This window comes from Brachycentrus maculatus, unplaced genomic scaffold, assembly GCF_059751285.1.
Source record: "Brachycentrus maculatus isolate JH-2025_06_01 unplaced genomic scaffold, ASM5975128v1 h1tg000396l, whole genome shotgun sequence".
Classification (NCBI taxonomy): Eukaryota; Metazoa; Arthropoda; class Insecta; order Trichoptera; family Brachycentridae; genus Brachycentrus; species Brachycentrus maculatus.
This window is the reverse complement of record NW_028281145.1, coordinates 596801-620135: the sequence shown is the minus strand read 5'-3', so window position 1 is coordinate 620135 and position 23335 is coordinate 596801. Positions and strand designations below refer to the sequence as shown.

The window sequence follows — 23335 nt, the reverse complement described above, 5'->3', positions numbered from 1 at the left end:
CAAAGAATGCAATCTACAAGTTATCTCGCAGTTGGCAGTCAACGATAAGTTAAGATAATGTGAAGAAAGGTTTATTCTTATTGAATCTCAGTGCATGCCCTTACAAAATATGTGTCTCGAATTTTTCATTAGATTTGTAGGATAGTTTATCATTAATAAAACATGTGTGATTTTTTGAAAATATTTTTTAATTGCGTTTCCATTTGTCAGTTTTGTGTAGCAAGTTATAAAAGTATTTTTCAATAATTTGCATTAAATTCGTGGGATGATATGATACTTCAACTAAAAAACTAAAATATTTTTAAATGTTAAAACATGACTAGTTTTGACTGCAGATGTTCTCATAAACAAGTGAAAATACCAATTTTTTATTTAATTTATATTGTTACCCGTCAATAAGAACATTTATAGTTCTCAAAACTAGCCGTGTATACGTTACTCAAAAAAAGTGGTATTTTACAAGTTTTTTTTATATTTAAGGCCATAATCTTACTTATGTCTTATAGCTATATTACTTACTATAATCTTATTGTCATCCATAGTGTAATGGTCAGCACGCTGGGCTAGCGTACTGGAGGTCCCAGGTTCAATTTCCAGGGGGGGTCAAATAAATATAAGTGATTTTTTCACTCTAATACATATTTATTCAATATTACCCTGGACTGGTACCTGAAGGGAAGGGCTGATCACCTTTCCTTCATGTGTTAATGATCAAGATAACACTGCGTTTATATGATGCAGTGTCCTATGCACCATTGGGGTGCGGATAAGAGTTTGAAGAAGAAGAATCTTACATATGTACAAAAAGTATGGGATTTAGTAAAATAATGTATGTGTTTGCATATACATAATGAACAATATCGATATTTGTACACATGTGTATAATTTGTTCATACGTATTGTTCACAACGGGTCTTTTTTACTTTAATATTGACTGCCTAAACCAATGATTATAAGTGTTATTTACTATAAGTACAAATATATATTTTATTTACAAATTCATATTGGTGTGGTAGTTATATTAAATGACATAAGGTTTGTAATTTGCAATTATTACATTTTATCCCATATTGTTTATTTAATCAGCAGCAGAAACTCAAGCATTTTGTTGATTTTGCCTTCACAAAGTATGTATATTCCTGTAAAAAAATAAATATTACAAATTTAATGCTTTAAATTGTAATTTTGTGTATTAGTATGTATTGTGGCTTTGGAGAGACTTAATATAAGTACATTTATTGCAGATCAGTATTTGAGTTTTGAAAAAAAAAATTGGATGTTTGTCCTTTCGGGGTAAGAATTTGAACTCTTAAGTATTATTAAAAAAAAAATCTATTATTATTTTCCTAACAAAACGGGTCAATAACCGGCTTTAGAATACCAATAAATGATACAGAAGACCACGGATAAAGTTTATATAAAGATTATATCTACAGCGTATCTATCTACATTATGTATGGGGTTTGTAATAGAACATTAAAAACACAAAATATTTACATTACTACATTCAAATACATATTTTTAAAAACATTTTTAGATTTTATTATACTAATAATACTAATAAGAATTTCAATAATTTTTACAGTGCCATTTCATAATTTACTACCTCATAGGCGCTGTTAATAAGTAATAATACTATACATTCATTGTTCTAGATACATGTTTTAGTATCTGTGTTCCTACGTCTTAAAAATATAATCATATAACTTGATTTTATCTGTATTGATTGATTAATAAACATATATCAAATAATAAAAGTATTTTTATGATTAATTGTTTGTACTTTTTTATGCAAACAAAGTATTACTTAGAAACGTAGTGAAACCAATACAGTAATAATAATGATGTGATTTTTGTTATACAGACTGACCGGAGCATTTTGTCGTAACGTAACGTAGTAACACCCTTGGCTCTACCCGACCGAGTTTCTCCAGGGTATGCTTGGCTACAATAGTTTAGAGACTAGAAGGAATGTGTATTTGATTACGCATTTTTTTCGATTGTTGCGCAGGATGATCGATAATCCTGAAATTATCCGGAGCACTGGTCTGTATATTCCCGATAGTTACCTAAGACAGCGTCGGCATAGATTGTTTCACATTCCTATACACAGGACCAACCTGCCAATGGTTATGCCTGTAGGAAGAGCTACCGCTATGTTGAACAATATCACATTGGATATTGATCTGTTCTATGTGTCTGAAGGAGTCTTCCGAAGCGGGATTCTTCTACACATTTAACAAGAGTCTTCTTGCATACTTTTAATTTGTTTTTTTTTTTAACGTATACGCCTTAAATGTTAGTTTGTAATGTATATATTAATTATTGAATAAATTGAAATTGAAAATTGAACATCGCTCGCGGCGAGCATCAGCGAGCATCCGAAACTATGGATGGAGTACTCGGCTCGCTGTACTGAGTATACGAATGCTAGCATCGTAACGTGTTACGTTACGAGGAAATGGCTCCAGTCAGTCACCACCCTTATATAATTTTGTTTTTGTTTATTTAATATGTTTTGTAATGTGATTTTTTATGTAAGCAAATTCTCACCAATAAAAATGCTGCTCCAATAATCAGTGCTTTTGTTTTTGGTTCTGCTGCCATCGTTGGAAAAGATATATTCATAACAAAATTAGCAACTTGGTTCTCCCATCGGTGTGAAATGACACCTTGTTGTACCATTGAGTCTCCACTTAGAAGCTGCAATAACAATTTGGCAAATTGTAGTAAGGAAGAAACATTTTACAAGGGTAATAAATGCAAATATTATATTCCTTCATAAATTTATTATAATACATGTCGTCAATGTGATTAACCCTTCCTTTGCGATGATGCGTAACTAGTACACATTACTTGTAATAACTTTAATATCTCGATCAATATAATAAATGATAAATTCAGATTTTAGGTATTACATATTCCATAATACATTTGCGTATTGAATGAAACAAAATTGTAACTATTTTAACTTATCGGGCTCATTGTCAAGATATTTTGTGAGAATTCAGAAAAAATTGTATAATACTATCAAACATGTTCCAATGAGTGATGTAGGTATATTCATGCTAAAATAAAATGCTATGTGACGCGATTCAAATCTCACTCTTACTTTACTTGGTTATATCGGAACGCGATATATGCCATCTCAGTTCTCAGTTGTGTTTCTAGTAATGAACCGAGTCGAGACTTGAATTGCAGTCAGCAGTAGCTTTCGGGCAGTCAGCCGAGGTAGTTGTCTCGCTCGTTTGTGAGCGATGATGTTTTCATGTTTTCAGCTATCAAACTTCAATAAACATTACTTTTGACTTCAAATATAATAAAATTAAGCGATTATCCATGAAAATTGATATTTTTTTATCATTCATTTTCACATGTGTATTGACTACACAATACCAGAATGCGTGAATTTTTAGGCACAGTAAAGGGTAACTTAAAAGTAAAGTTAAGTGCATTTTTTGAATCCTATTATCTTGCGTAGTTATTAGTTTAAAATATGAAATCATTATTAATTACATTTCATAAAAAAAGTTATATGTGTCAATAATGCTCTTTTCTATGTCCTTATTCTTCGAGGAGTTATTTAGTAAAAAAAAACCTTAAATTCTGCATCCAGTTTTCCACAACAAGGATTCATTGATGGTCCTTCGACTACATATAAAAGATCATCATTATTATCCTTTATTAGGAATAAGGCTGTGGAAACTGTCCATTCTTGGACAATTCTGCCGAGGTACTCTCCTGGAGGTGCCAGAACGTGTAATTCCTGTAAATAATTGATTTAATTACAAAAAATAAACTTTTAAATAACTTATTTTGTTTACAACATTTTGAGTGTGTCCAAATACTTGTTCACAAAATCTGGATTATCTCCAATTACAGGAGTTATTTTCATATTATTTTTTGACATTTCATCAAAGATGAAGAAGAATATGGAAGTCTGGGCATTTACGGGGCTTACGACCGTCATAGGCTGGTTTGAGTGATCACTTTACACACGTGTAACATTCACCAATTCTACCCATTATTGACAACCACACTACTCAAATTCTTCGAAGTTCTATATATATGAACCAATTTAGAAACTTTGTTCTTGAATCACTAGAACTTCACTAGAGACATCTATTGGTGAGATGTAAAGAAGCTTTTTTATTAAGCAGAAACTCTTATATTAGTATGTGAGATCCGAATCCCGGATTATAATCACACACATAATAATGGGTAGAATTGGTGAATGTTACACGTGTGTAAAGTGATCACTCAAACCAGCCTATGACGGTCGTAAGCCCCGTAAATGCCCAGACTTCCATATTCTTCTTCATCTTTGATGAAATGTCAAAAAATAATATGAACTTATTTTGTGTTCAACACCTTGACGATTTCTTGTAACCTTGTTTAAAAACTTTCATTTCTGGTAGTAAACCAAATGGAGCTTCTCGCTACTGTCTGCAGTCCGTTTATAGGTCATGCAATATGCTGATTTAGTGACCTCACTAAAAATTTTGTAATCATGGCAATTTGACTTAGTACAATTACAATCTACTACAACAAGTATTTAGCACAATTGATTCAGATCATGCTGGTGAAAATGTAATTTCCCTTTTTTTATTTTTGTTTTGCACAGATCTAGGCTGCTAGATTCTACGGAGTTCCTTCGGTCAGGTTTTCTTATTTATTAGTATGCATTATTTCCATGTATAAGATATTTAGCTACATAACCCGGAATCACCAATCTCTTCCGCTCATTTCAACATTCGAGCCGATACCAATATGAGTAAATGTTCACACATATTAGGATTTGCATCTTGTGGAGTTTGTTCCATTAAGGTATTTTATCTATGCATAAAATAAGTTAAAAAATCTTTTATTACATAAATTCTGTAGGTTTCAGAATTGGTTTCAGATTTGATTCTTAAATTAAAGGTTCACTATATCAGGCTGTTAATACACTAAGGACGGGAAAGGTATTTCTACCTGTTTGGTAGATTGATACCTAAGGATACCATCTGCGCCGGCCTCATTTCAAAGTCGGAATAGAAGGAATTTTAAAACAATAAAAATATATTTAATGTTTTTTATGTACCAATCTTTTTGTTAAGGTCTTAACTGTATGTAAATAATTATCAAATCCCATCGCCAATGGTCTGCAAGCGTGAAAAACACCCTTATTGTATTAAGTGGGTGATTTTACCTGCAATCTACAAGGGAAACAGCAGGAAGCCATCGCCAAGCGGCGGTTGAGGATGAGAGCCTCCTGGCGAGTGTGGTCTGCCAAGCTGACCGCGCAGCCTCTCCTGGAGCCGCACATGAGTCTCTGCAGGGGAGAGGACAGCTCAGTCGCCAGGTACAGAGTTTCTCCTCCAGGGACCTTCAGAATGTAGCGATTCTCCGACTCTATGCTATTCATCACTACAAAAAATATTTAAAAACATTTTGAGTGTGCTCATTTTAGTACACAAATCGTAGTCGTACAGGAGAAAGTGACCAAGTGCATTTGTTTACAAAAACGTGATCATTGACTATATGATACCCTACTAGCCTTATATGTATTGCCCTGAAAAAATCCCAAAGCGATTATAAACTTGGAAGTATAATATATTGACTTGTTAAAAATGACAAACTGCATTGATGTTTATTTTCTTGCCAAACAAAAGTGACTTAAATGGCCCTCCTGAACTTTTTATATTTTGTTAGTTGGTCACTTTCTCCTGTACGACTACGAAATACAGGTTTACCTTAAAATACAGGTTTACCTTTAAAAAAAAAACGCTAAGAGGGATGAAATCTGTGATTTATAAACAGTTTTTAAATCTTAAAACCCTCATCCGCACCCGATGGTGCATAGGGAACTGCATAATATACACGCAGTGTTATCTTGATCATTAACACATGAAGGAATGGTGGTCCTTCGCTTCAGGTACCAGTCCAGGATAATATTGAATAACTATTAGAAAATCACTTATATTTATTTGATTCCCCCCTGGGAATCGCACCTGGGACTCCCAGTACGGTAGTCGAGCGTGCTGACCATTACACTACGGAAGCAGATTATTTTTTGAATATTGTTAGTAAATAACTGGTGTAAAAATAAGTATGAATAAAATCAACTGATATTTTCAAACGTTTTCTAGTATGTAAAACATTTCACAAAAGATAATTCTTTAGTATTATTAAGGTCTCTACTTTAATTACTTAACATAAAGTTTGTATTGAAAAATGTGAAGTGTTTCTGTCACTACATACATACAACTCTCTCTAACCCTGCACCTGCATTCAATGGTACATGGGGCATTTCCTTCTTAATGACTTCTACATCTATGTTGAGATATCGATTTAAATCTAAGTCTCATTAATATTTAACATTTGTGGTCTTTTTACAGAGGTATCATTTAATAAGATCAAAATTTTTAGAATTGGGCTCTTCTTATCTTCATGTTATTAAAAATCTATCAAATGCTGCATCAATGATTTCTGTGCCATGTACTCCAGAGATTTTTTTTTCTGTATTGTATCGAACATTTTATCTGAAAAAAATTTACTTACTGTCTCCTAATTCTACGGTCTGCTGGATCAGAATGCTGCTAACTCCAATGAGGAAGTCGAGACCATTGATGGGGATGAACTGTGAGCGGTCGGTGGACCTCCAGTCCACGGTGGAGACGGGGATAGCCCTTCTGGGCCCCGGGTAGTCAGCTGTATAGATATTACTCATTTGAAACTCTTCAGGATTATTCGGCAATGGGAAATACAAGTACTCGCCTAGAACAATTTATTTTCATTCTAGTCTCGATACTTTCACAATACTGATGATTTATTTATGCACACCGTATAACGCTAAGGTAAATTTGCTGGCATTATGTATAAAGGTGGGGACTGACCGGAGCATTTCGTCGTAACATAACGTTGTAACATCGCTCGCGGCGAGCATCACCGAGCATCCGAAACTATGGATGGAGCGCTCGGCTCGGTGTACTGACTGCCTGAACGCTCGCATCCTAAGGGCGCTTGTCCACTACCCGGAATTCAGTGTAATTTTACCGTGCGGCACGTCAGTTAGCGTACGACGATTAGCTTGGATTGGCTTGTGCTTTTGTCCGTCTTTCTTCGGAACGAAGCTCTTGATCGGTGCGTGAACACGTTGCGCGTAAATTCTATCACGCTAAACTGTCTTAGTCGTTTTCATTTTTCAAAACCGGACTGCCGGACGGTGAAATCCCGTGTAGTGGACAAACGCCCAAACGTGTTACGTTACGATGAAATGCTCCGGTCAGTCTCCACTTAACATAACGCGGCGAGCATCCGAAATCGGTTGAAGTACTCGGAAGGAGCTCGGCTCGCTGTACTGACTATACGAATGCTCGCATCGTAACGTATTACGTTACGGCAAAATGACTCCGGTCAGTCCCCACCATAAAGAAAAGCGTCCATAAATTTAAAGCGAGATTGAAAATAGGTTTACAAAAAAAAAGACCATCCAAAACAGATTCAGTCCACAAAATATCGTTTTAAATATATGATGAAATAGAATAATAGTAATTAAATAACTTTAATATTGGTTTCCAAACATAAAACCTCATGTGGACTGGTTCGTTTTTGCATAACGGGAGCCCAATAATTAAATGTTTGATAGATAATACGTAGTTTAAGAAAGTACTGTTATTATTTTTTATACTATTTTTTTTATATATTCGCAATGTATACAACCAAATAGCTATTTATTTTCCATCATGCACTATGTATATTATAAACGAATACATGTTATTATATAAATATGTTATTTTTCAAAACGTTTGAAAATGGTAGATACCACTTAATTAAATTAAATTAAATCAACATTAAGGTCAGGGAGGCTAAGGAAAAACTAATTTATTTTCATAATTTACAATAGAAAAATAAAACACTTGAATGAGACCACTTTTCGAGGTTATCAATATAAACACTAGTTTCGTGAACATCTCTAGTTCTCGAAACTAGTCGTGTTTACATTAATAAACTCAAAAACTGGTCTTATACAAGTGTTTTTTATGTTTATATTTAAATCATCGCGGTTTTCCACAAGCTTAATGTCAAGTCAATATTTTTTTTTATAATACTTGAATTATTTTATTGAATTCCCACAACAATATTTTAATAAATTAATCCCCTTCCCACACTCACTAAGATATGTATGTAACCAAACTTTTATTGCAAATTCTGAAAATTTAAAAACATATTAATGGAATTATTGATGCTTCGGGCTTTATTGATATCTATCTACAAAGAGAATATTAAAAATCTTTTTGTATGTATCTGTACATTATCTGATACTCCTGCAGAGTGAAAATATACTATTATTCTTAATGTCACAAGTTATCGTTCATTGATCGATACTGTAGTATGATAGTAGGATATTTTTTTGATTAAAGAAATCCCTCACTCAATTTATAATTTGAACTATGTTAAGTAGAGAAACAAGAGTGAAATTTGTATGGTATTTATGAATAAAAGAACATATTTATGATTAATTATCTGATTTTATCAACAATAAATACGTAGTACAGATAAGTAACATTTTCTCTTTAGATAATAAAATATTATTATTCGTCATTGTTTTTAAGTGATATCTTCTATTTTAATCTTTATAGATAATAAGTTCACTTCAAACCTAAAAAAATCTTTGAGCATTTTATTATAATTATTATTACTTCGTTCACTTACCTTGCAATGTTTGGGGTTGTAGCGTTATTGGCTGTTGTCTGTGTACGGGCTGTTCATTATCTATATAGATAAGAAATAATAATTATGTTTATATAATTATATAATTAATGTTGTAACAGATTTAAAATATAAACACATAAATATATTTTTTTAATATCCTGGAATCAGTCCTTGATTATTTTACTGCGTATTCGATATGAAATTTGTAATGTTGTCACACGTTTTATTATATTTAATATAAAGCAATGTTAGACTGGTCACTTTTCCCCTTTAGATATTTAAAATAATAAAATAGCTGTTTTAGTAAAATCTCTATATTGCAGGAATCGATTTCACGACAGCAAAATGTAGATACATTAAAAAAAGTTTTTCTTTTAATAAATACTAATATTGAATTTAACTACTATTTTCAGACAAGTCTAAGTAGCTTATATTTGAAAATAGGAGTCTAGCTGTGGCATGGTGGGATCAGACAAAGACACTCCATGTGACCATAACCCGACCCATAAATTTACTCCGCGCACTATTTACTTTTGTGTAGTTTTCAAACTACATATTTTTTGTGCTAAAATCAGTTTTTCCATCTTCAATCAATTTACAATGGAAAGGTATGTAAGGCTTTCTTTAGAAATGAATTAATGCATACATAGCCAAAATAATAAGTAATACAAATTTGTATTCTTTAAAGATGGCTACAAGTTAGGAAAATTCATTATATTACACTTATAGCGGAAAATCCATCGCTCGAATTGTACGTTAAAATCGATGTGTTAATGTAAGTAGGTACCTACATATTTAGACTATAAAACATAAATGTATCGATAAAGCGATATCTCGTCAACAAATTGATGTGTTGGAAAATATACTAACATACTCGTACTATGACGTGCTTCCTCTATTTTCATTTTCACTATAATTAAGGTGTTCGGTATAAAAGTACTCACCCTGTGTTGCGGCATAATTTATATATATTTCATCAGGAAAATTATTATTGTTAACATCGTTTCGCGCCATTATCGATATTGTATGCACCTGTCACGGTAAAACACTGAAATTATTATCTCCGAACTGATCGATAGAGTATCACAGATTCCGAAGGTTCAAAAATAAGATCATGTCACAAAAATAATGTTAATAGACCTGAACTGTATAAGCAAATGTTTTGTCTTGGATTGATTATATGATATTGTTAGCAAAGCGATTATCTTTTCTGGCATTTGGTGTTATCACTAGCTTATCACTTGCCATGATATCACCGACCTGATTATACGTCTATCCAGATTATAGGAATTCCTAAAGGTGTGAAAATAATTTTGTGCTTATTTCGCCCGAGACAGACCAATGTTTACGTAGTCCATTAATGACAATCGTGAAAAGTCCCGGACACTTCTGAAATAAACGATAAAAATACCCACCATACCCTTCGGGGAACTATGGCCATCATTATGATCCTGAAAAACTGAAAACAGTTTTTTTAATTGTCGATATCAAAATGTCCCGATGGGGCCTCGAGAAAATACGTGCATTAACCTTAAGGTCACAGGCCTACGGATGGGTGAAATCACAAAAATTCCTAGTATTCACAAAATGACATTCAGTATGTTGGTATATTTCGTAAAAAAATCAAATAAGGCACAATTTACTTCAATTAACTCCATTTATTTTTAAAACAATATATATCGTGTAAATTGTGAAAATTACATATCATGTAGATACATTTGCTTTAAAGATAAGAATAGTATTTCCACACTTAATAGGTTCTCACGAATTACACAAATAGAGTATAGGAAATAACTTGACTAGATAATAACGAAACATTTATAAGATATCGAAATATATAATTGTATGTACTTTTTAAACCTTTTCTGTTTTCGGGATAGAAACATATTTTAGAAGATAAAATTAAAATTTTATGACAATAACTTTGACTACATATATATATTTTTAAATATATTTGGCGCATTAGGAATGTAGCATTTTAAATATCAAATATGGTTAAGAGTTAATTAATCATATAACATATGTTATGATAAATCTAAAAATCATCCTAAATTTTAATTCCTAGCCCATGGACTAGAGGTTGTTTGAAAGCTTGTGAATAGATAAAGAAATTACTTTTGGAAGACGAGTTAATCTTAATAAGAAAAATGTAAAAAAAGTATTGAATTTACTTTTGATTTAAACACAAAGTATTTTTAAGACAAGTGGATACATTATTTTGTGCTAGTCCGCGGATATTTAGTTCTGTGCTCGAGTTAAAATTCGTTGCTTTACCTGACTTGCCTACATTGTTTGAACTCTTCACGATATTTGAATAAACGACGTTTAAAAATTACATGGTATCCAATATCAAATCAAATTAAATAAGAGTTCCTGTCAGTAACATAGATTTCAGTTTAAAATTTTGTCTTCAATTGTAATTTCCTTGTGAATGCCATAAGGAAATCAGCAAAGGGTTGTACCTGAAAACAATTGTAATATCTGGAATGTTTATGAACGCTAAACGTTATGAAAAACTTGTTTTAAACATATTTATTTCTTTTCTATCTATGAACAAGTAAATTATATAATATAATATGTTTAGTAAAATAGTTTTTTTTCTATGTAACATGTTATTTTCATACATTTTATTAAAGTATTTTTTTGATACGAATTTAAAAAAAGTTGATGTTCCTACAAAATTCGTATCTTAAGTTATAAAAGAAATACAAAATACTTTCTTTATGTAATAGAAAATTTTAAAAAGTAACATATTATGCAACAGTCAAAAGTTTATATCATAAATATGTATACACTAAGTTATTATCATCGTCTTAAAACTAATGCTTCTGAAACAAGTTAGAAGGAAACAAGTTATAAAACAAATGAGAACAGAATGATTTTATTTCCTCTCATTAACCTTTTATGCAATACAATTTTCGTAGAATATCACCAAGTTATATCTGCGATATAATCAAATAACAGTATGTAAATAAATAAGTGCGAAGTGTATAATACTTTTGACGATTTTTTCTTACGTATAAAAGGATTATAGTCTAAGAAGGAGAAACAATGTCGTATTGTAAAACAGTATTTCCTTTGAATACGATATAACAACATTTAGATAAATATATTTGGACATTTATTTAAGTATTCAACCGTTACATATATATAAATATTATGTAAGTAGTTTCAATACGTCTTATACATATTAATTATACAACATTCAAAACATCAAGATATATAACGTTATTATGTTAGTTAATTCTTTTAAATCATTGTTGCATATAAAAAAGATCTTTGTGATCAAACAAATCTTAAAGGAACCGTAGTTAATACAATTAAATAGTAGTTATTTAATGGTATATTTGTTAAAAAGCTTAGTCAATGTGACAACCATTGCAAACTAGAAGTAAAATAGCTATTAATATATGATTAATCGTATTTATGCCGAGCTGAGGTTTGGTGGCCAATTCGTACTACGCAACAATCAAAAGTTAAATTCTGTTTTGGATAATTATTGTATGCTTAGATGAATCCGCAAGTTGAAAGAGGTACATTCGTTTGGCTTCCGTTTTCAATAATTTGTCGCAATATACTTACAACACATTAATATCCCACCTAACCTGATTGTGTCTCTCGAGACCAAAAAAATAGTACTCCCTCGATTTTACTTTAAAGCATAAATCTTTGTTAGGACTAGTTGACATTTTTCTTATGGTTGTTGCGTATAACAGGTTTGAATAACAATTTATCGTTTAAACGGGTGTTGCCAGCCGGAGTGATTTTCGATGGCTTGGTAGAGACAGCTGTCTCGTCCACATTCACCCTCCAGATCGTCAGCCAGCGAGTCGTGATCCTCTCGTAGGGCCATCAGGGCAGTGCGAGCTGCCTGCTGGCACAGCGAACGTCCTCCACAGACGGAGTCAGCCTCCGACACGAATATCAGATCACAGCCAGTTGGGGACGATGGACCCTGAGACAATAATTTATAATTGACTTAAAACTATACCAAAAGTCCGCTTAACTCTCTTAACTTTTCCATTGTTTCTTTGCGGACAATTCTAGTTGACAATCCTCACGAAAAAAATGATTTATTCCTTATTTTATCAGATATTAATATTTGAAACACTTACACAGAGATAGCATATTTGGTGAAGACTGCACAAAGGCAGAAACAGTTGTCCATGATCCCCTGCCAATATGTCCACGTTGTGACATCTCCTAACAATACGATCCAAAATTGGGCACTGCCCGCCCTCATTTCCTGTAAAAAATATGTTTTGTGTTGTTGGTACATACGGGTAGTATCAAGCTATTTTTAGTTATTTCTGATACACATTAAAATATATTTACCGTCAATGTGATGTTGTTTTATCTTCATTCCACTTCCACCCATGTAACCTTCTGACATAGGTTCTATCGGGCCATTGAGAAAGTGTCCCGCTCCTTGTTCACTTTCGAAGTCGATGTCAATTTTATCATGGTGTTCGTCATTTTCCGGAGCTGCTTTAAATGCGTCTTCAATGTGTGAATTTCCCGATGGTTTCATTTTCCTGTCATGTTCTGATGTTCGTTTTTCTTTATCTTCGTCGTATTCGATGATCGGTTTTTCTTTCATTGCATTTCTTTGCGCTTGAAGACTCATCTTGAACTCCTTTAGAGCTTTCCGCATTTTTTCCAAGCTGTAAGCTGCTGCGAGACGAGAAAGTATTTTTTCTTTGATCTCTTGTTCCTCTTTTGTATCTAAACCGTCACCCGTTCCAGAATATTGAAGAGCTTCGTCAACTATTACGCTTTCCATGCTCTTGAGTTTATTGTCCATACTATCTAATTTTAATTTCTCGATTTGTTTTGGTTTCCTTTTAGCTTCGTAAGAAGTTTCTTTATCATCCAGATTAATAAAATCTTCCAATGGTTCTTCGAGCAGCTGAAGACCTTCCGGAGTTTGCTCGTTCAAATGCTTTTTAGCGTTTCGCAGATAAAGATTACGTAAATAATTAAGATCCACATTGGTATTCACCGACTTCTTCTTTCTTTTATCGATACCGAAGTAATTAGACCAATCGATAGATTTCTTTTTCAAGGTGATGGGATGATCTACGTTGATATGAGATATTTCATCATCTTTAAAATCTACTTCTTTGTGAACCTCGTGTTCGTGCGAACGCTCAATTTCATCCTCAGAGCCTACAAGAAGCGGTGGTTTGTTTTCATGCTCGTGAATAGAGTGTACATGCTCATGGTCGGCAGGAGCCTTGTCGTGCTCATGGTCATGATCTTTATGATGTTCATGGTCGTGATCATGAGAGTGGTCATGGAAACGTGTATGATTTTCATTTGAATCATTTGAATTGTGGTGATTGAGAATAGTCATCACTGGGGGAATTGTTTCGTGTGACGTTTCATCATCTACGTTGGAGCGTTTCACAGTTTTTTTAGCAACATTTTTATCTTCAAATGGGTTATTTTCACCAAATAAACTGCTTAATTCTTTTACAACTCTAGGATCAGTGCCAGAACTTCTATAAGAAAGTCTTTTATCGTTGCGTAAATTCCTTTTTTCTAATACCTGATTCAAAAATACATGTTTCGAATATCCACTCCTCTTGCTTACGGGGAATCGTTTTTCCTTGGCATTTTCATAATCATAAATACTTTCCCCATCTGACAGATACTCGGGAGATTGTTGGTTATTTAGAGGTTGTAGAGAAAGCATATACTCATCGCGCATATCTGGAAGATTACGCGATTCCGTTTCAAAAGGAGAAAAACGTGGATCTTGTTCCCTATTATAAATTATCTTGGATACATCGGTATCTTCGTCGTCGTCGGTAACTTTATCATCCTTGAGATTTTCCACAGCGGAAGGGTCATTTTGAGAAACAAATTTGAGAGAGTAAAGAAAATCGTTAGGCGTATCTGCGTCATCAAGGCGTTGGTTAGAGCCTCTCTTTTTCTTGAACGCGATTGGGCCCCAGCCGGTAGGGTTATATTCGCCGGGAATTTGTCGTTTTTGAATGCTGCGTTCCTTATTATATATTCGGATCAATTCTTCGGGGGTTTCATTAACAGGGTTATCAACATGAGTGTATTTGTATTTATCCCATAGTTCCTTTAACAATTCTACATATTCAGCGTCGGATTCAAGTTGCGCTTCCTCTCGTTGCTTCTCTTCTTCCTCTGCTACTTCACTTAGGAATATTTCCTTTAACCGGTCTGATTGGTAGCTATGTTTTCCACTTCTCTCTCGAAACGGAGAAGATCTTTTCTTTTCGGAAAGGTTTTTGTGATGGCCTTTTAGTTGGCCACTCCTTTCGCGGAATGCCGTTGGCTTATAATTCACAGCTATATCTTCGGAAGGATAATCTTCATCTTTATCGAAATATCCTAAAGCGATCGCTTTTCTAATGGCTTGATCGCGTTCATTAGGGTCCAAAATCATCGTTGGATCATCTAAAATTACAATGGTAAATAAATACAAAATAACATTAAAAAAAATTGAATTAGTTGTGTGTTGTACAACTGGTGGAAGTGCTGAGAATCGAGAAGAAACAATTTACCTGCTTGATATTCTCTGGATGCCAGGAATTCGGCTGCCCTGTCCGGGTATTGGAAGGAAGCAAGGGGGTAGGAGAGCCAGGGGGCACCTGGAGGGGCACGGCGGCGGCGCTCCAGGGCGCGCAAGGCTCCCCTGAGGGAGCCTCGGGGCCCTGGCGCGCCGTCCCCGCTGGCCCCCAGAGCCAGCGCCACTAACGCCAGCACCAGCAACAACTGCATACGCAGCATCTTGCTCTTTAAGTAATGTATCTGGAATAAATGATTAAAAAAATTTAGATAAAAAAAACTATGTAAGTATATATTTTCCACAAGAATATCCCCATAAATGTACATTCGGTTTAAATTCGGTCCTAATTAGACTTTAATCGCAATGACATTTTTAGTAGCCTTTCACTTATATGAGTACAGTGAATATACATTTTACCTCTACTTAGTACCTCTATTTTAGAGCCATTCGTTTTAGAAATACAATGGTAGTTATTAAATAAGAAATAAGAATTGATTTTGAAATGAAAATTGTTTTTTATTTATCTAGTTTATTAAAAACGGGTAACTTTTTACATTTTTATTGTCTTCATAAAACGGCACTTAATGGCTTGAACTAAACAACTAATGGCATACTGAAATAAAATGAGAAAAAAAAACTATTTGATGTATGCATAATATATTATATGAGTTCCAAAATTGTTAATTGTGTGGTTGTCGATTGTGGGAATGGTGAACGTTGAACATGTATAAAGTGTTCACTTAAACCTGCATATGATGGGTCGTAAGCCCTGTAAGTACCCCGACTTCAATATTCTTCTTCATCTATATTGATATGGTATTTATAATATTTATTTGAATAATTGTATTTATACAATTCATCAATTATATTAAATAACCCGCATAGTAACCGATCTCCTTCATGGAATATGAGATGAGATAAGATGATGTAATTGTCGGTTGGTATTAATCTGAACCGAAATGTATGTAATATTGAAAGTAATATTGGGTTAAACACCCTATTACTCTAACTTACTTAGATGAGGGTAATCTTAAGGCGATCGGTTACCCGGATAACAGTGTGACCCAAGTAATGAATACGTGTATTTTGTATAATTATCATACAATACTAATAAATTACTGCGTGTTATTACCATTCAATTTGTAAATATAATCATATTTTAATCCAAACAAAGTAAAATATAATTTAACAACTCAATATCTTATCGAATAAATAAGTAAATATATCATGGAAGTAATTAAATCTAATAATAGAAACGTAAATCAATACTCAGTACTCCGTTTAAGTGGTTGATTTAGTTTATTTAACGATCAAATATTATCAAATTAAATTATTACTTAAGGGGATATTCGCAAAGACAGATTTTTTAAAGAATGTAAATTGGATATTTTTTTAGAATATACATACATTTATATAATAAATATTTTTCCATATATTTTTTTAACTCCTTACCTTTCAATGACTCTTTTCTTTTAAATACTCTATCAAATTAAACAAATTTATTTTAACCACTTTTCACACAAACTTCCACACACTCCGTAAAAAAATGGATTTTTACGGAGTGTGTGGAAGTTTTTGGTAAGGGAATGTAATTAATTATGAGTATTTTAATGTTTAAGAATTTAATAAACCCTGATGATGACAAGGTTTTTGTCGAAACCGATAGGTTAAAGTGTACTTAAAATAAAAAGTGGTTAAAACAAAGTTGTTTGGTTTTATAAAGTTTATAAAATGTGCCACAAATTATCTGCGAAAAACATTCAAGAAATCTTTTCTTTTAATTATTTCTAGGAAAAATTTGTTTTTTCAAAACAAAAACTGTGTTTTCAGAATAAATCAATTTCGTGAAATGTTATCTGGGTTTAGAGAAAATTAAGTTCTGACTTTCCAAATATTGGGCCTCAATAGTTTGTACTCGTATATTTGTATCTCAATTGTGAAAAGGCTTTAATGAAACAAAATGATAGTAGATAAAACAAAATGAGTACAGGAGCTTCTCGAAGCTCCTGTACTCATTTATGAAGTTACAAACGTAATTGGTTCATGAAATGTGTACCAAGTCTCTGCTAAATAAAAGGTCCCTCAAACTATCCAAAGATGGCTTCCCGCAAACTCAAACATAAAGCATCATGATATTTATGATATATGTATGAGTAAAAAAAGAGCAGTGTAATTGTCAATTATGGGTTAGAATGGTGAATGTTACACGTGTGTAAAGTTCACCAGCCTATGACAGGTCATATACCGTGTAAATACCCAGACTTCCATAGTCTTTTTTACCTATGTTGAGATGTCAAAATGTATAATAAATAATGTTTTAGGAAGTACGTAATAGCAAAATGTACGCAAGTTGAGGACAATCAATATTTAAAAGCTTGCTTTCAATTAGGATATATATTTATACCATTAAAATAAATCGATTGTGGGTAAAAAAAACAGCGATTTCATTTTACTTTCAATATGAAACTTTTAAATAGGGGTTCCAATAAAAATAAATGAAATTCAAAGCGAAAACATAAAAGTAAATAAGGAATTTGATTAGAACCGAAAAAAACATGATTTGTGTTCTCACAAAACAAAGCAAAATAATGGGTATGCGAGTTTATTTACTTTATAGGGTGGCACAAAAGTAATCACCCTATAGGAAAATGTTATTATTTTTGCAAATGGCGTCGTACGTCAATCATATTTGACGTTTGTGAACCAGACAGCTGCAGCATACAAACAAATTGATAAAACGGGCAAAAATGTGAACCAACACTGGCGGCAGCCACTTGACGGATATCATCTTTTCCACTTATTAGAATAAATTGTAAAGGTCCAAACAAAGATTTTACTAATCACTCATTTCACTCTCATAAATTAAAATTATTACACCTTGTTCCATATAAAGGCCAAATTATGAATTATCTCGAAAATTTAGAAATAAAAAAAAACCTAAATTCTAATAATAATTTATGAAATAATATATTGTTTCAAAGTTCTTCACCTTTGCTTTCCATTTTTCCTTTGTTTTCAAACTCCGCCCCTTGACTAACCCCCTCCCCCTAACTTTCCCATCTCCTTATTTATAGAACAATTTTATATTTTATATTTTAGTTACTATACAGACCTGAATGATGGAAGTTTAACTTCTGAAACATGTAGTCAATAATAAAACTCAAGTGGTAAAAAAACAAGTGTTTTCTTTAATCATTGTAACATGTCTTACCACAAAGTTAATGCCGAAACAATAAATAAAATATTTTCAATATTCATTTTATTCTTTCTTTAGCAAAAAAGTTATTTATAAACAAAATATGCTGACTGAGTTTACCCTACTTTGATATTGTTTGTATACTGCAGCTATCTAGTTCACAAGTGTCAAATATGATTGACGTACGATGCCATTTGAAAAATTTATAGCATCTTTCGATAGGGTGATCAATTTTGCGCCACCCTGTATGTACATGAATCGTATATTATAATGCCTCCTACGCTTAGGTATCTGAGGTGCCCTCCATTCATTCAACGCCACGACGCTTTATATTAAATTCCGTCACTCGTTCTGAGAATTATTTATAACGCCATAGAATGCGGAGACTCCTAACGTTCTACTGAAAAATAAGGTCGAGTACAAGAATTTTCACCCTTTAATTTTTACCATAGTTGGAATTAATACAGTTTTTTTTGTACTACTAATCAATTTTTTGAGAACTGAATGAGTTTCACAATTAATTTAATAAAATATTTCTACTTGCTCATAATTATGTTATCAAAAAAATACGTATTTCGGTCGTATATTTTCAATTTACTAAAACATTATTTGTTAAATTTTTCCGTTAATTATTTTTTGTTATAGTCATTTGCAATGTAATTGAATCACTAAAAAATAATTAACAGGGTTGTTCATAATAAAATAAGCGATTGAAGTAAAACCTTCAGGTGGCTTTTCATGGGAGGAAAATTAAACGCAAAAAAGTTTCTATTTTTAGATACATTTTTAGCTTGTGAAAGGTGAAGTAAAATTTCAGCATGACTTACAGACGGTTGTGTAATTTTTGAGAGATAATACAAATAAAAGTTATTTTTATAAAATCATTGCAGAGGGACCAAAGTACTTACAATATTACTATTAAATAAATGTATTCAAGGTAGAAGAATGTACGGTATCATATGAACAATGAAAACTCTTGAATGTGTGTCTTAAAAAATTAAACATGATTATATGTGTTGAATATACAATACATAATTCATCTATATTGAGATGTCAATATAGATGAATTATGTATTATTTTAGAAAAAAATAACTCCTAATCAGAAATAATCCAGATTTGTGAACAAGTATTTGGACACACTCAAAATGTTGTAAAAAAATTATCTGGTCAAATTATAAGCTTAAATCATAAAAATGAAAATGATATTTTCTAGCGTTTCTCATGTGTGTGAATGTAATCCAGGATTCGGACCTCACATACTAATAAAATAGTTTCTTCTCAATAAAAAGCTTCTTTTCATCTCACCAATAGATGTCTCCAGTGAAGTTCTAATGATTCAAGAACAATGTTTCGAACTTCCAAGAATTTGAGTAGTGTGGTTGTCAATAATGGGTAGAATTGGTGAATGTTACACGTGTGTAAAGTGATCACATAAACCAGCCTATGACGGTGGTCATCCCCGTAAATGCCCAGACTTCCATATTCTTCTTCATCTTTGATGAGATGTCAAAAAATAATCCGAAAATTATAATTTTTGACAGTATGAATCCTCGAAGCGAAATCATTCATTATGATAATATGTCTTAATCAATTATTTCGCTTCGATGTTGATATCATTTTCTCGAACGGTGTCTTGAAAATACGATTAAGGTCTACTGGGATTTATCTCAAATTTCAATCTTTATTGTGGATAATTTCATCGTTTTATCATGATCATTTTTAGCAGCTAGATATCAGATACCTAGCGCTACGACAGGAAAGAAAAGGAAATAATATTGTATTTTTTTTACGCTAAGCACAATAAAAATGTGAAGAAAACGGGAATAAAAGGAAAATAATTATAAGATATTGATTTGAATTTTAGATTACCAGAGAATTGAAAAATGAAGTATCGATTACACGTTATTTGTGGGTAAGCACGAGCAGAATGAAAAACATTTTTATTTTGTTTAACTTTTCATGATCAACAAAGGACCACGATAGATTTCAAAACATTTTGGGTGTTTTCAATCCTTGTTTACAAATGTAGGTTTCTCAACTTAAGAGTTATTTTTTTAATTTTTATATCTAAACAAGAATAAACTCCTTTCAAGAACGTCATAAATCAAAAATCGCCAATTTTCAGTTGTGCATGTTTTCAGAATGCCCAGAAAATGTACTATATCCCAGCAAAACAGGCATATTTTTAGCTTAATATTTACCCACTACAGGGCAAAAAGTGTTGTTTTTGCATTTTGAAGAAAAGGTATTGTTTAATTATTTTTTTTAAATATACTAAATATTTTTCAAATTGAGAAAAAACCTTCAGGTTCTACCTTAAAAGATCTGGTGCACAGTAAAAAGTTTAACAAGTGGCTTGATATTTATTTTGAATAAATTGTATTGTATTTTTAAACATTAAAAACGTTCTCCTGGAAAATAAAGTTTTTTGATTTATGACGTTCTTGAAAGGAGTGAGTGATATATGAAGAAGAATATGGAAGTCTAAGTATTTACGGGGCCTACGATCCGTTCTAGTCTATGACGGATCGTAAGCCTTGAAATATCCAGACTTCCATATCATTTTTGTTGAGATGTAAAAATTTATTATAGAATTACTTTGTCTGTATTTTAGCATTATAAAATATTGTATTGCAATATTTATAAGTGTGTGCGTCATGAAGGTGAATACTTTGAAGAAGACCTAGACATATAACTTATAAATAAGTTTTTTTTAAGTAATAACCTGCAAAGTTCCTACTTTAAGAGGCTTGTCTGCAGGTAGGATAGTAAGAATAGGGAAGTCAAATGTAAAAAATACATTACAAACACCCAGACTAATTGAAAATAAATGTTTCTTGAATACATTTCGCAATCGAATCCGCGATGCCAGTTTCACAGTCGAACGTCTACCCAACTACGCCACGGCGCCTATACATTTTGTTTTATAACGCCAGTCTACATATAATATTAATTGCATATCCCACATATATGTATAACAAACACTAGAAAAATATGATAAAACTTAGAATAAAAGTGATTAGTTTTCATTATTTCAGGATTATGTTCTTTTCCATAATGAGATATTAATTTTTCAGGTTTATCCTCAATTACCCTGACGTGGTGAAACCACGTTTCTCCTCTAGCCTGGCAAAAATAATCAATTATCAATCGTTTAATTTAATTAGTCTTAGAAAAAAAAAAAATCTGTGCGCTCAAATATTTTTTTATGGCTCCGACCTTTTATAATTTACCTGTCGTAAAACTAAAATGTATTTAAAAGGTTTGAATCATAAAAAAAAACTGTCGCCAACCCGCTGGCCTGTAAAGGGATTATTTGCCGGCGGTTTTTATGATTATAGTAAAATCATTTGTTTACGATATAGCGCAAATAAAATTATTGCTAATTGATGTCTAGACGTTGAAAATTTTGGGGGTGGATACAAGCGCACCGTCAGCCAATGAAAAATGGTTTCGAGGGCGTGATCTTCAAGAAGAGAAACTGAATATAACGGGAAGAAATCAGTGGGATCGATCTCTTGGAAGCCGGCAGTTGGTCGGAATAGATCACTTGGAAGTCGGGGACTTGGAAGCCGGGGACTTAGAAGCCAACAATTGGAAGGATCAGTTGGAAGGGATCCGTCGGATCAGAAAAGACCGACCAGTCGGACTGGTCGGAATAGTCAGTTGAGAGCAATCAGTCGGGAGAAACGAGTTGGAAGGAGCATTCGGGAAATCAATGGGATCGAGGAGTTGTAAGCAGCAGTCGGGAGAGATCAGGGGGATCGGGCAGTCGGGAGAAATCAGTTAGAAGGAGCATACCTACACCAGGTTTTAAGACTTAAGTGAGGAGAAGAGCGGGAGCTCTACGCAGGGAGAGAGAAGATAGAAAAAAGGGATTTACTCATCCGGAGTATCAAAAGCAGACCCACGCCGGGTCATAAGCCTCAAATTAAGAGCTGAAGCTCTACTAGGAGAAGAAGAAGATAAGAAGCAAGAATCATCGCACGGCGCCCCGTCATAAGAAGAACCTCATCCCAGCATCCAACGGCGCAGCTTTTTCACAAAGGATCACGGCCACCTCATCATCACGGCGCATCTTTTCCACCAAAGGTTAGAATAAGTTTAATTTAAGATAGGGTTAATTAATTTTAAGCTAATTTAAGATAGCAATTTAAGATTAGTTTAAGTTAAAGTCGCTTTCGTATAATTATTTTATTTTTAATTAAATTAATTTAAGTATATTTTTTGTGCAGAATTTTCTTTCATCTCCCTACCCTTCCATCAATATTCCCAAGGTATATCAGCTTGAAAAGGTGGGCGACGTCAATTGGCGCCCAAAACGTGTCGGCCATCGAAATATTGTAAATTTCGAGGTTCGCGACCCTGAGAAAACTTACAAAAAAATTTATATGTATAGGAATACATATTTTTTTTTTTATTGACAGTCCCATTTTAAGCTGATTACCTTGAGAAAGGGGTAGGAGATTGTAGAAGATAAAGAAAGTAAATATTTACACATTTTATGCATATGTTTTTTTTGTCAAATTAATTTTAAATGCACATTTACATATATTTTTTTGCTCTCTCTTGTTTTAATACAATACAGGTGTGGTGTTAGGTAATTCGATTTTTTTTTATTGATCGATTAACGTGACCGTAAACAAACAAAAATATGCCTCTAACTAGAAACGGCACGTTGCGTGAGCAAGGGGAGAACGAAGAGAGAGAAATAGATGCTTGGGAAAATGAGATAAAGAAAGATCTCCGGATACATTTATTAGGAATAGGATTTAAAGTCCAAATGCAAATCGGAACGCAAGGAACATTTTTGGTAGACAGAGGAAATAAATCTGTATACGACTTACGCGTAGCGCCGGGAGTTACTGAACCACCCGAATCTAGGGATAATTAG

General features: G+C 32.8%; 1 protein-coding gene across 1 annotated transcript in view; it reads right to left on the bottom strand.

Moving 5' to 3' along the window:
- Nucleotides 1-31: 31 nt before the first annotated feature.
- Nucleotides 32-23335, bottom strand: part of LOC148302920 (uncharacterized) — a 35195-nt gene continuing 11891 nt past the window's right edge. Inside the window, exons 2-12 of the mRNA XM_088270841.1 lie at nucleotides 15240-15486; nucleotides 13033-15132; nucleotides 12813-12943; nucleotides 12437-12652; nucleotides 9642-9729; nucleotides 8698-8757; nucleotides 6544-6693; nucleotides 5192-5409; nucleotides 3599-3766; nucleotides 2554-2703; nucleotides 32-1139 (exon numbers count right to left, since the gene is read on the bottom strand). Of these exons, the coding sequence (XP_088126967.1) occupies nucleotides 1083-1139; nucleotides 2554-2703; nucleotides 3599-3766; nucleotides 5192-5409; nucleotides 6544-6693; nucleotides 8698-8757; nucleotides 9642-9729; nucleotides 12437-12652; nucleotides 12813-12943; nucleotides 13033-15132; nucleotides 15240-15465 (3564 nt within the window). The 5' untranslated portion in view covers nucleotides 15466-15486 and the 3' untranslated portion in view covers nucleotides 32-1082. The remainder of the gene's footprint in view (nucleotides 1140-2553; nucleotides 2704-3598; nucleotides 3767-5191; nucleotides 5410-6543; nucleotides 6694-8697; nucleotides 8758-9641; nucleotides 9730-12436; nucleotides 12653-12812; nucleotides 12944-13032; nucleotides 15133-15239; nucleotides 15487-23335) is intronic.